The sequence below is a fragment of the Parus major genome, chromosome 2, assembly GCF_001522545.3.
Source record: "Parus major isolate Abel chromosome 2, Parus_major1.1, whole genome shotgun sequence".
Classification (NCBI taxonomy): Eukaryota; Metazoa; Chordata; class Aves; order Passeriformes; family Paridae; genus Parus; species Parus major.
The window spans coordinates 80,719,960-80,734,809 of NC_031769.1; the positions used below are offsets into that span (position 1 = coordinate 80,719,960).

Below are 14,850 nucleotides of genomic sequence, written 5' to 3' on the forward strand. Positions count from 1 at the left end.
GCTGTGCTGTACAATATTCCCATTAACAAGGCTGTGGGTCTGCATCAGACATTTCATCTTTCACTTAGTTTCGTTACTTCCAAGCCACCTGAGAGTCCCTGTTAGGGCTTTTATGCGCTACCAGAGAATTGTACTGAAGCAACCTTCTCCTGTCCCTTGAGACCCTGAAAACTGATTCTCCTTGAAAATTGATTGTACTCTGTTTGAATTGTAATTCGTCCAGCCTCAAGACCTGGAATTCAGAACAAAATATAATAAGGTCACAGCAGTAGATTACTGATGTTGTGAGTTAATTTTTTCTGTTGCAATGAATTAAGCATTTCTGTAACATGGAAGAACATTTCAAGGGCTTTGTTTTCTAGTCAATAAATACAATACATTTTGAACTGAAATATCTATAGTAAGGTTTCAAGCTTGGTGGGGTTTTTTTAATTGCTTGTATATATTTTTTAACCCTCGAGCAGATCAAGTCCGCTCAGATTTTGATTTTATCTCATACTGTTTTGGGCACCAGACTAAGAATTTTGTCACTAGCTCAGAATGTCAAGTTCAGGCCTTTTATTCTATTTTACATGCATCCTAGCTACATCTCTAATTTATGTGGACCATACATGCATCTCTAATTTTTGTGTTAACAGTTTTAACAGGAATTAAATATTTCTTTAAATCAAACTAGAATATATTCAGATAAACTTCAACTCTTGCATGCATTATTGTTGTTTCCAGAGCTACCTACCAGAAAGTTAGATTGCAGAAGGCTAGCCCTGGTGTGAAAATTTGGAGTCCTATAGCCATCCATTCCAAGAGATGTATGCAGATATTTTTCCTCCCAATATGCACTTACAGCTTACTTTCAGTGTTTCTGTATGGATGATGTAGTATCCTATATTGGTGTTGGATGTAAACTAAAGTCAGTAACCTTTATGAAGAGTTTCAGTGAGGTATTTAATTAAACACAACTCAAGCATTTCTTCAGATTAAGAAATTCATTGAAACAAGGTTGCATCACACATTTATGTATTAATGGATCACCAGGGACCTGGTCTTTCTAACTCTTGAAAGTAAGGGATCAGTATCACAGAACACGTGAACATTTCTTGCTGTTTCAAGTTCATGAATATTTACTATTTCATTCCAGAGGAGAGAGTTTTGTTCTTTTGTAAATTGCTTTCTGAAAATAGGTTGCCCAAGCAGAAAGCCATCACCATCAAACATAGATTGTATCTGTTGTTTTTTAGCTCTGTCCCAGCATGGATAACACTTATTGATTTTCTTTTCTGAGAGGTCAGTCCAGGGCAGGACAGAAGGAGTCTAAACATAGAAAAAAAATAGTTCAGTTTGAAGAGACTTTGGGGTGATGGACAATAGATGGTAATAGTAATTGTTCATTTTAGTTTAATATGGAATAAAAGTTTGATAAGAAGTTTCACAGAAATAAAGAAAATAATAAGAAATACTTTCTTAATTATGTGAGCATTAAGACTATGGATGCACTGCAAAAGCATTTACAAACTGGAAAGTGACTTATGATGAGTTGAAATAATAGCAGTCCAGAAGGATTGAATTTTGATATGCAACAGTTCTGAAGGAACAATAAACTTATATTGCTTTGCTTTTGTAGCCTGCAGCTTATTTGTCCTATCTCTGTCCAGTTCAGCAGCCATCTGCATTGAATGTGCCTGTGAGTTTACTGCAGGATGCCTTTTTCTCTTGAGAGTTCTTCTGTCATTGTTTCCTGTCTCTTTGAAAGACCTTTCACCTCCAATAGCCCTGCACCTTTCTCACTCACAGCTTGCTCACAGCTGATCTTCCTGCCTCTGCCTTGGCTTTGTTTGTTATCCATGTTATGTCCTGATACTTTTACTTATTTTTTTAAATGCCTTTAATTTTCTTTTCCAGAGGGTGCCATAGGTTAGGAAGTTTTGTCAAATAATTTGTAAAGCAGCTAGAGGAAAGAGGCATCAGTTATTTGCCAGGATTTTTGTCAGTGTTAAGCCAAGTATTTGGATAAATCTTTTCACAGCTGTAAAAAGAAGAAAGTCCTGGGATATTTGCCAGCCAAGGCCCATCTCAACACCCACAGTAGGGGAGCAGGGCAAGCCTGGAGATTGTGACCAGGTGCAACCATAGTCTAGATCCAAGTGATATAATGAAAACGAGAGAAGTCTGAAGTCCACGTAGGAAGCTAAACCACAGGCCAGGATTAGGATCAGGTTAAATAGAGCTCTTTGGCCCACTGGTGTGGGTGGAGGACCCAGGGGAAGATGCCTGAGGCCATTAGAGATTTATAAGTGTCCCCATGGCCCTGCCAGCTTGTAGAGAGTTTTGAGCTGTAAGGGCAATGGAGTACCCATATTTACAGTAGTATTATTATACTGTTTCACTCTCACTGAGTTACATCAGCACCAAATGGAAACAGTTCCTTTGAGCCCATAACATTTAGGCCAGCTGAACAAATACTACATGTACAGTTACTCCCAAGAAACATTTACTGGTTTTGTATCCAAAGTGCCAAGAAGCAACTTCTCAGATTTTCTTATTTAAATCAACCAATGTTTTTAAATAGCCTAACAGTTTACTTTTTTGATGACCCAGCTCATATGTAAAATGAATATATATTTAGTATTAGTAAAAATTTAAAGTAGTTGGTTTACACATTGAATGCATTTGTCTTTTTAAATGTGCATACTCCAGTCACCTTCAGGTGTTCAGGGATATAAATATAGGATTCAGTTTCCACAGCCATTTATGTGCCAAACTTTGAAACAGCTTTTCAACAAACAGTGATTTCAGTAGAAATCTAGTACATAACTCCATAGAAAGCAAACACAAAAAAGGCAATGTATATCTGAGGTAAATTTACCTCCCAATGTGGATGCATATTCAGCTTAAGAGTATTTGTTCACGTGTTAAGAGCTAAATGTTTGTCTAGGATAGATTTGTCTTACCTCATGAAAGCCATTATTCTATCATGGCTAATGTATCAGGCAGCTCTGTGCTTATTTCTAGGCCATTCCCTAGAAATCAATGGCAATATTTGCTAATTGAAAGCACTGAAGATAGGTTAAACTGTTCCATGCTCTGCTGCTAAAGGGGTGTGTGGGAAGGGGCGGAAAATTGAGAGATAACAGCAAATACTCATATTACAAAGCAAATTCCCCTTGTAGAAGTAGGACAAAAGTGCAGCTGATGTGCATTTAGACAGAATATGGAGAGAGAGTAAAAATAACATTTTAACAAAATTTGCTAATCAGATAATAATTTTGTAGTTAAGACTCCAGATGGAAGACATCTTAATGAATTCCTTAGAGGTTTATTTTTTCTGATTTTTTCTTATGAGAAATATTCACTGAAGCTGCTGAAAGTTCTCTAGCTTCTAGTTTACAGAGTCTGTAGTATCCTGTCTTGATATTATCATGGACTGAGAATGTTTTTCCTTTCTGTGGAAGGTGCTGTAGATATGGCCTCATTAAGTCTACTGGTCCCCCTCCTATCTGTGCAGAAATGAGGGACATTAAAATGAGAATTGCTTGCTTTCAGTGGATGCACTTACCTTTTATTACACAGGAAAGGATTAAAAAAACACAAAACCATGGCAATTAGAAAAATAAATTTTCTGCAGACAAGGAGTAAATGTTTGAAAGCCCTGGATATTTTGAGGTGTATAAAATGATTAGAAGTAGGACATATTGTTGCATTATTTTGTACACAGTTCTCAGCAAATATTCGGTTTTTTGGGCCTGTTTCCATGAGAAAGAGGAACCACTGAGAGTCAAGTGCCTGCTCTGTATAGCACTTCTTTTTTTCTGAGCAGTGTGAACAAGCCCAGCCCACTTCCACAGAGCAGCTTAAACACCACAAGGCTTTAGGCTTGCTTGCATTGCTATGGATGTCTTGTCTTCTGGGAAGCGCCTGTTCCCACCTTCCTTGCTTTCTTTGCTCCCTCCTCTTCCACAGGAGCCCCTGGGACCACATGCCACCTTCCACAGTCTCCAGGATGGGTATTTCTGTTAGTGTAACAATCTCAATCCAGTAGGGCACATGCATGTCATGCACCTATCTTCAGTTAAAGGAATCTGGCATTCCCATCAGCCTCAGTATAGTATGTGCATCCCAATAAATCACCAACTGGTAATCTCAACCCACTGCAGAGCAGTACATTGCACAGGAAGGGGCAGACAAAGATCAAGCTTACTTTGTTTTTCTTAAACACAGAGTAGTATAAGATAGTTCAAAATTACAAAGTGTTTAAATAACATCTCTCTGTGGAATGAAAAGGGCATATTTGTAACTGTCATGCAGTTAGCCTGTAGTACTCAGTGCTGTATAGCAATTGAATAAATTGATGTTTTACTAAATGTTGAGATATTTATAGAAACAAGAATAGTAATGCCAGTTGCACTGAAATTGTAGTTGTAAAATTTGCCGTAGGCACTAATAGCTGTGGACACAAGCGGACAAAGGATATTTCGCCCTTCCCCAGTATGACAATTCCTTTATTTAGGTCATTTGAACTTGTGTTCACTTCAAGGGAAATGTGAAGGGTCACTGTACAAAATTTCTGTTCACATTTCTCTAGGCTGCTCTCCATTCTGACCTCACTGCAGTTAGGTTAGGGGAGAGGGCAGTGGTTTCACAGATTCAAGTTTCTTGCATTACATGTGTTGTTGAATTACTGTAAAATGCTAGCTCTGTGGGTCCTGAGAACAAAATTAAGAGGGGAAGAAAGAGCAAAAGGGGAAAAAAGGCTTCTGAGTGACTTGAAATGCAGCCAAGGATAAATATAATGAAATTTGTCTCAAAGTCCCATGCTGTAGCACAGTTCTCAAAGATCAATTGCAGAGATGTCTCTAGCTGAGAAAACATACCTGATGTTTTCAGAGGCTGGCTGAAATAATAATAAGATTGTTTGTATGCTGTGTTTGTTTTGGGTTGTTCCTTTTTTTTTTTCCCCTGAAAAAAAGGGAAAAATTGATGGTATTGACTTCTTTTTTTAAACAAAACCTGTTTCCTAAATTGAAGTGGCCTGCATAGAAATTTTTTTCATCTGCATCTTTAATTAGTGTTGGATAACAGAATTGCCTGCCCTTTGGAGTGCTTACTGTGAAGGATCACTGTTATTAGGTTTCTTTTCTGTCTCCTGCTTAAGTGAGAGAAGTTAGTCATGTAAACACTAAAAGAGCCACTGCACAGTGGCATGACTGTCCTCTAAGATCTGTCATACCTAAATTCAGGTATTCGCAAGTGTGAATGCTTATCAGGTGTCTGAACTTCCACTGTAGTCTGTAGAAATGTAGTCAATACAGGCTGTGGAGAACAGTAATTTGTGTCCTTCTGCTGTATATTCCTTAATTCATCAAATCAATTATTCTAGTCTCCCTAGTTTGTATTCACAAGATTTCTATTGTCTTTAATGGCTGCTTAGATGTCTGTCTCCCATGTAGCATTTATAGCCAAAGAAAATAAATCTGTACATTGAGGGGTATATTTATATGACCTTTGCTTTAGGGTGACATAAATAATACTTTTAAGTGGGCTGTTTCTTTCCATGAACTGTTGCTCAAGTTAGATGACTGCTTCATTTTTAGATACACTGTACACACCTCTATTTTAAGACAAGACAAATTCCTTAATTTTACTTCTGCATGGCTGAATATCAGTAATTCTAAACTTCATGGCAGATTTGCTTTAGCCTCAGTGTGTCTCCCAAATTAACACATCTTCATTAAGAACTGAAATTATGCAAAGCTTGTACTAATTTGACTAAATAAATGCCGATGTTATATCTATATTGTTGGAGTTTGAGATACAGTGTGTGTGCCCTTGTTTTTAATATTTAGTTTTAGAATTCAAAGAAACACTGATTTTCATATAATATGAAATTCATGGGCATCTTTTCATCGTGATACATGAGAACAAATGCTAAAGTTAAATAAGAAAAATGTAAATGTGTGAATTAGAAAGTTTTTTGAAACAACGGGGGAAAGGGTTGAGGTTTAGAGTTTAAGGTAGTTTAGAGAGCAGGGGACAAGATGGAGGATTTAGGGTGTTGTCTCTTGTCCTTCTTCTTTCTTCTTCATGTTCCTTCCTAGGGGTTTTTGGGTAGTAGTAGGTGATTGGGTAGAAAATGCCGCAGTGCAGCAGGAAGGTGTTGGGTCATTGGGTCACTAATAAAAATAACTTAGTTGGCACCTGTTAATTGGGTAAATGGACTTGAAAAGACCTTGAAGAAGATCTTTGTTAGCCATTTTACCCCTTTACTATCATAGTGCACATAGCTCCTTATACCTTTTAATGCTGATAAGAAAAAATAAACAACTGAGAACGAACGAGAGAAAATACTCACCTCCCATCTCATCAATCTTCAGTTCAAAGGGAAAAGAACCCAAATCCAAAAATACATAACAAGACACTATATTTTATTGACTACGCATTCTCAACAAATGATGTAGAAGAAACTATCCCACAGATTCACATAAATGACTGCATGTGACAAAGAAAGTGTGCAGTTGGAGTTCTAGGGGAAGAATATCCAGGCACAGAACATTGCTATGTATCTTTAATGATGGCATAATGTAAACTGTAATGTGTGTATCCAAATCACACACTGAAGAATTCTGACACCAGATTCATAAATATTGAGGGTTTGGGCATTTTTTTCCTCAGTTTCCAGAGGAAAAGTCAATACAAGCTGTGAATAACTTAGCTCTACAGAAGCAGAAAACTAAATGTCACTCCCCTAATAACCCCACACTATATTAACCTAAAAACTTCCCTAATAGCCCCAACCCCAATCTTTCGATTTTGATGGAGTTGTCCAGACCTAGGGACAAAGTCTGAATTTTAGGCTCCAGTACATGCAATAAATCTACATCCGTATGTTGCTTACAACACCAACATTTTTTTTTGTCCTCCAGAGTTCCAAATGTTCAAATTTCTTATAATGAGGTATAATGAAGAATTAGAGCTTGCAGATATTGGGGCTTTCTGAAAACAAACAAAAAACCAGCTGTTGTTATTCTTGTTGAAAATGACAACTGTTCGTAGTGTCATTTCTCTTTCTGTAGAAAACAAGTAACTTGATTGTTAGAATCGGTTTTCACTGTAGAAGAGTGCCAAGAGATGAAAACTCAAGAAGACATTGGATTTTAGATAAATGGTGTAAAAACTGAGGAAATACTGTATCAGATTGATTTTTTTCATTCAGAACAGTCAGTATGGTAATAAGAGCTACCCACATGCATCCATGAAATACCAGAGAATTTCTTCTGGTTGTGTGTTACATGACTATGCTGTGTGTTTGCTTTATCTAAAAGGTTGGTTGTTGTGGTGGCCAACAGCTGGCCTGAAGGCCTCACAGTTATAATTAATCCCAGTTTTATAACTGAAACATAACTAATTATATAAATACCTTAGTTATATAACTTGACCATTATGGACCATTTGAGAGCAGGCCTAGGGTGTTGGGGATCTGAGCAGCTATTGGCTGGTTGGCTGGGTGGCAGCTGGTTCAACTAATAGGGATTGACCATGCAGACCTTCAGATCTATATAAGGAGAAGAGGACTCAGTAAAAGTTGGCTGTTGTGCATTAACCTTGGCTGTTGTTCATGAACTTACGTTGCATTCCTGCCTCCAACATCAAAATGGCACTTGGTCTCTTAGATGGTCCTAGTCATACTTGCTGATGGCCCAAATCCTTTGGACCTGTGTAGAGGTTCCTTAAAAAGCAGCATATGCTATGGCTAGAATTATTGGATGGCACATTCAAAATATCAAGAATCCAAGGTTTCTACAAAAATTGAAAAAACCCAGCTGAAGTTGGGACCTTCCCACATGTCCGAAAGTATTGTTACAATCACGACGACTCAATTGTGCTTCCCTCAAGAACCTAGTAGGCCTCTGAATCAATTTCAGCCTACAGGAAAATCCTTTAAAGATTATAATACCTAAAAACACCCTTTAAAAGATAAAGTAATAACATTATAAACAAGTGAAGTTTCTTTAGGCCTAGAATCAATGTTTTAGCTTTTATACTGCCCATAGAAGCAGAGAAGCAAGTGTCACTATCTGAAGATGAGAAAGATGGATCCTAATGAGTTCTTAGCTGGAGACTGATAAGACTTCCTACATGAATGTTTGCCCTTCTGTTTGGTTTACTACCACAGAGGGATACCCACAACTGGTTTTAATAAAGTGCTTTGCAATCTTGCTTACATGACAGCAGTATAATCGTGTGGCTGCATTGCATGGAATGTATAAAGTAACTGAATAAAGCAAACAAATGCTCCACCCACACAACTGCAACCTAAAAAACCCACTTAAATGTTTAGACATTCTGTGCAGTGTGACAGCTGTTAGTGCAGTGTTTAATGAGTAGGGACAGGCCCTTTGCATAAAATATTTCCCTGTACAAATATCTATCTGAATTGTTCGAATGAGGGAGGTTCTTGGGGAAGTCTTGTCTTGATAATAAATAGATTCTTTGCCTCCTTATTTCTCTTCTCACAGGTACTGCAATGAGCATTTGTTGTGCACCCCTCATGTGTTTTGGACAGGCTGGGGGCCATGGGAGCGTTGCACGGCTCAGTGTGGAGGAGGGATCCAGGCACGGCGCAGGACATGTGAAAATGGTCCTGACTGTCCTGGCTGCAGCATGGTAAGTAATTTCCAGCTTTCTCTTCATCAAATATCTATGGCCATATACCACAGATGTCTCTATGTCATAGAATCATAAAATCAGTTCAGTTTGATAGGGCCTCTAAGCTTATCAAGTCCAACCATTAATTCAGCTCTGACAACTCCTTCACTGAACCATATTACCAGGTGACTCATCTATGTGTGTTTTAAATACCTGCAGGGATGGTGACTCTGCCACTTCTCTGGGCAGTCTGTTCTAGTACCTGACAACCCTTTCAGTGCAGAAATTTTTCCTGATATCCAATCTAAACCTCCTTTGGCAAAACTTGAAGTCATTTCCGCCTGTCCTAACACTAATGCTCTATGCCCATAAAACATCTATGTATGTCTATAAGCTCTAACGCTAACATGAGTGGTCAGCAGACTGTTTTTGTCTCTGTGTTCCTTGTGTGTGCTGAAATCCACGTAATTTATCAATCAGAAATATATATAATTCAGCTTTTTCACACTATCATCTAGAATTTAAGCTTCTTGAGGTGAGGTTGGTATAGATGTAGATGTGTCATTGCATGCTTATAGTGGGTTTTTTATTTTTATCATCAGAGTGCATAGGAACCCTAGCTATGAGCCCAGGACTCCAGTGTACCATGTTCTGTAAAGCAGAGAAAAAGCTAAATTTCACATTGTCGTGGTTTAAAACCAATAACTAAGAAAATTACTTATTTCTTGCTGTGAGATATGGATTAGAATAAGGGCAAAACAGGCATAAAACTTAAAAGGAATAAAGAAAGTTTATTGACAAACAACAAGAATAAGAACACCAGAATAAACTTCCAGAAAAACCTTTTCATCCCTTATCTATTTACTATTCTCTCATTCACATGACAACAGAGACAAAAACTTTGGAACTTTGGTGGTTAAAACAGTCCCAATTCTTGTTACAGTCTTTTCACCTGTCTTTGTAGAGAAACAGAAGTTTCTTCCTGTTAATTTAGAGAGTTTCTCACACGAAAACTATTTTTTGTTATAGTTTTCCATTGCCCTGATGTCAGCTGCCCAGAGCTGCTGTTATCAGAGCCCACCCCTCCCATTTTCACATCACTCTGAGATGTGTATGGGTCATGAGTCGAGGGATAGCATTTTTAAGGATGAGTATTCAAAGGTAAAAAAAAAGTCTTCTTCATCTGCTTCTGTGAGCTTCACTAGACAACAGTTTTTTCATTGCCTCTTAAGGCTTCAAATCTCCCAGCACTTCACTATACTATAATTACTCAAGTTTACACTTTGAACACTTTATTCCTCCCTACATACTTATCATGAATTAAAGGAGTTTTTTCCAGGACTTCATTGTCCATCTCCATAGTCTAACAGAAAGACATTTCAGCTAAATTAAAGCATCTTCTTAATTCTCTACCTTTCTTGAAGTTTCTTTTCTTTCTTGTCACTGGTAGTTTATAAAGTCTCTTTTCATGTTGATCATTCTCCTTTTCTCTCTCTGGATAAAAAAGTTAATCCGCAAGTCTCATCTGGGTAATGAAAGAGTTAAAATCTTGCCCAGGCTGTTGTAGGTAGTTCTGTGGCCTTGGCTGGTGCAGGAACTGGAGCCGTCTGTGATGGAGAGTTCCTCATGGCTGCTCTGGAGAGTGTGGTCACCGTCTCTGCTTGCTGCAGGCCTAGAGCCCCTCTCCTTCTTCACTCGGCAGTTTCTGGTGAATTCCATCACGGCAAAACCTGCAGCCAAGCCAGGAACCGGCCCGGCCCAGACAGGGCTCGGGGCAAGCCCCCCGCAGGCCCCATCTCCCAGCCGGGAGATGCGGCAGGCCCAGCCCGGCCCCCGCCCGGCCGCATGGCCGGGCAGAGAGCGAGAGGCCGGAACTCTGCTACCTTTCACCGCCAGGAAACAAAGAGAACTCTGAGAGCTCTGGTTTTACACTTTAAGGTAGGGTTCACAAGTTGATCCCACTTTTCAATGGCCTAAACTGCTGTCAATTCTCAGCAATGACCGATAATTGGTCAGGAGAAAAGACTCTAGGCAGTTCTCAGAAACTTCAACTTTCTTAAAGGTAAAGTAACTCCATGACACCCCAGTGGTCTTGCAAGGAATGTGGTATGAACTCTGTGTTCTGTTTAAGTTTCATTGAATTTGAACCTGTCTTGATTCAGAGGCTTTGCAGCCATAGCAGGGCCTAGTCACAAAGAGCAGCTGGAGAAAAAGTACTTTATTTCTTCTCTGAGTTTGTTTCATTAATCTAAGAAAGTGCAATCAGAAATAATTTTATGCCTTCTTGTAATAATTGGATGGATTAAATATTTATATTAATAAGGCTTTATGAATGAGGAGCACAAATATGAAATGAAATTTGATGGATGTTCTGCTCCAACCAAATTGTGGTTTTATTGTCATAGGTATGTATTTTTCCAAACAGAATTATTAATTTTTACCGTAATGAATAATGGAGAAGTTAATGTGTCTTCTTACTAGTGTTTTCCAGTCTTTACTGGTTATAGTGATACCCAGCTTAGGTTGTGCAAGATATTTAGTGAATTTAGTTTACTTCAAAAAACTTTTATCCTGAATATATCTGAGTACTTGAGAAACTAAAAAAATCTCAGGAAGGGTTGCAGTGAAAGTGACAGTAATCTATACTATCTACTGTTTCTTTTTTATGGAGTAAAAGGTGCTATGAGCCAAAAATTTACCAAGTGTACTAAAGGCATGGCTGAGAGTAGACTCAGAGATGTAAAGTGCTTGGTTCTCTCAACCATTAAATGATAGCTTTAAACTATGAAGAGCCTCTCCAGGTTTCTGGTTTACCTTCTTCAGTGAGGATGAACTCTGAAACCTTCACATCATTTGAGGAGCATGAGTTGCAGCTGAATAGTTCAGTGTCTGTGGCCTGTGAAGAGGAGAAGAAAAATGGGTAGAGGACTGGAGAATTTATTATTTAAGATTATTTAAGATATAGAATATTTAGATAGTAACTATGTTAGGTTTCATTTCTTCTTGAAATGAAAATAAATTTTTGCTGCATCAGAGGTGTAGAATGGATGAAATGCAGTCTTGCAACCTCTTTCAACTGTGCCAATTTTTTGTTTTTAGAACTCTAGTTTTTAGGGAATCATGGTAAAAAAACAACAACAACTGCTTTTTATAAACTTAAGAAAGGGAGTCTTACAGTATGCTTGCCAGAAGTATCAGGGGACCTGATTTAATTTCTTATGAGAACCCACCTCTTCTGTTTTCCAATCTCCAACCTGGCTGTGAGACTGCTGTATAGCCAATCCTAATCTATTTTCCTGTCCTTATTTTGCAGTTTTTGCCATATTAATGGCTATTTTCTGTGTTCACCTAATGATTTATACCGCATATTTTTTAATGAAAAGTGTTTCTTCCTTCTAGCTTGATTGTATTGCTCCTTTGCTGCAATATCACATCAGGCAGCTACTGCCTGTGCTTGTCTTTTTGCATTTTTCTTATCAATTGGTTCCTTGACTTTATCTGTCTTACAGCAGATATCAGCCAAGCCACTTGAATATTTTTTTATCGGGACTCAGTAGAGTTGCCTACCATTAATTCCAACTTATTTTATAAAATAATAATGATACATCTTTTGATGCATATAAATATTCCACAGAGAGAAAACCATGATGGTATCTTAAAGATGCATCTGTTGCTTAAATGCACTCAATACATGAAAATGGGTGGCCAGTAGACTTAGGACTGAAGGTATTTTCACTGAATATAGAAAACCATAAATCAATATGATACAGGAGAATTAGACCATAGAGACTCATAAAAGTCAAAAAGATTGTGTCCTGCAGTGATTTTATGATGCTTGTATCCCGAATAGTCTTGTTTATGTTACATGTTAAGTTCTGCACCTTTAAGACTGGCTCTAAGAGTGAAGCAGGGAAAAGAAGAAGCCATAGTTTGTGTTCAGAAAGAGCCCTCACTCCCACACATCCTGCTCCTGGACCATGTTGTCTGCAGCACGGACAGACGGCAGGACATTTGCGTTTAGTTAGTTCTTAGCTAGCTGAGGCAGAGAAGTTCCCTGGACTGTTTGTTCCCTTTTTTCTTGGATCTGCTCAAACCTGCTCTGGACTGCAAACCCAGACAAACCCTGGGAGCTCATGCCTGTGGCCCACTGGGGCCTGGGCCTCAGCACTTTCCAGTGCAGGAGGGACTGATAAGAGACTGAGTGAGCTTAGCTACATCCCATGAAAGGACTTTTTCTGGATTTGCCATCTCATCAAACAGCAAGATGTTTTATTGTTTAATATTATTCAATTTCTGTTAAATAAACAGCTTTTTCCACTTTTCTCCAAGGAAATTTTTTTCCCAAACCAGTTGGGGGAGGAAACCAGTTGGTGTGCAGTCCCTTAGGATATTACTAATATAGACCACTTCGTATCTTTCTGACACTGCTCTTCAAGAAGATAAAAGGGGTTTCTGACAATCACAATGGAGTGATTTCAAAATAAATGCTATTAAATTAATGAAAGAGGGGGTACATAGAGTTATTATTAGCTATATTAGTTTCTAGATCTCTGTTACATCAATATTAGGTTTACTCATTTTTTTCCACTGGACATACTAGTGGTTTGTCCTAGAAGGAGAAACATCAGATTATTGGAAGGCTACTCTAGATCTCATAAAGGAATGTGTTTAAACAGATTTTACTTATAAGTGCTTTTAGTAATTTCGGAGGATAAATTTGGATTGTGTTTTCTGGTGACCTGAACTTTTGGGGCATCATCGATACAAAAGTTGATTTGCATTTTATATAGGAGGCGCTAGATATCTTTGACGGCTGAAGTAATAGAAATTAAGAGTTCTGTATCATAATTGCAGTCATGAACTTGACAGAAGTGCCTGCTTTCACCTTGAAGCACAGTGAGGAACAAGACAGGAGAATGACCATGGTGTGTGAATTGTTTATGATTCTAGCTATAAGCCAGAATGTTTGTGGCGTTGTGGAAAAAAAAATCAGTTATAGCATTCAGGAAGTTTCAGCAAGTTATTCCCAAGGGAGACAAAAAAAAGGTAGTCTAGAGATTCATATGTAAACTAATCTCAGAAGAGATGATTGTAGCAGTCTGAAGATGGATAAAATCACAGTTTTCATTTCATGTCTTGCAATAATGTGATTTCTCCAATATAGCGTTCCGGGGCTGCAAGATCATGTCCAGGGAGACTACAGTTGCTGGTGACTGGCATGGTACTCCAACAAGAGGGTCTTCTGCTCAGGAAACCATTTATTCAACACAAGAACAAACTTGGCTTAGATCAAGAGACAGAGTCCCAAACAGAGGCAGGGTGATGGGCTTTGTAGGACAGAACCAGGGTGGAGTTTAAGGTCAGAGACTAATAGGAAAACAGCAAGGGAGAAACCCCAGGCACTTAAACCCAATCAGAACTCCCTGGACTGCCCCCATGAGGGTCTGGGGTGGAGCAATTCCTCCTGAGCTCACAGGGCCCATCCGCTGAGGCAGAGGAATGGAATCCACTCTTCCCAGGCTTTAAAGCCACACCTCTCGCTTTAACAATGCTTATCTGAAACTAAATCTTTGCCTTCCTGGGTGGGGGACACCTCACACCCCAACACTGCTGTTATCTTCAAAGTTGAGCTTATTTTGAAGCTGAATTTATCTGACAGCTTTGTGTCAATGATTCAAGTCATGAAAGCTCATTATGATTGCATCTACAAATTTCAAAGTCTCTTCCATTACAAAGATACATCTTTGGTAAGTACAGAGAAACCTTAATCTTACTGTAATCAGTTCAGTAGCAACCTTCATTGTACAGTTGCAATTAAAAATGGAGGAAAAGGGTGCATGAAGCATAACATTGAAAATTACCTCAGAAACCTGATAGAGCAGTTACATAAAAATGTTCTGTAGCCATGCTTACTGTTCTTAAAGGATATGGCCCATACTGGGAGTGGGCTGAGCTCAGGAAAATGTGCCAAAGAAAGGGAAAAGATTGGGATTCTCATAAATCAGAGTACACAGGGTTCTAGTGTATAAAGGACTAATATATAAATTAATGACAGGTTTAGAGAGGGAACACTGTGGTTTCTGTGCACTCTGTACTATACTATACTGAGTTTTAAGGAAATATGAAGCCAGTGAAGGCAATTAATTTCTATCCAGGGCATTGTTAAATGATGTAACTTGTTGCCAGAAATTGTTGAGGCTTAAATCTTAA

At 38.4% G+C, this 14,850-nt stretch overlaps 1 protein-coding gene across 1 annotated transcript in view; it reads left to right on the forward strand.

Annotated features, from left to right (window-relative positions):
- The window catches only part of SEMA5A (semaphorin 5A), a 233,479-nt gene that overhangs the window by 160,348 nt on the left and 58,281 nt on the right, over window positions 1-14,850 (forward strand). The window contains exon 14 of the mRNA XM_033519333.1: window positions 8,511-8,658. Within this exon, the coding sequence (XP_033375224.1) occupies window positions 8,511-8,658 (148 nt within the window). The remainder of the gene's footprint in view (window positions 1-8,510; window positions 8,659-14,850) is intronic.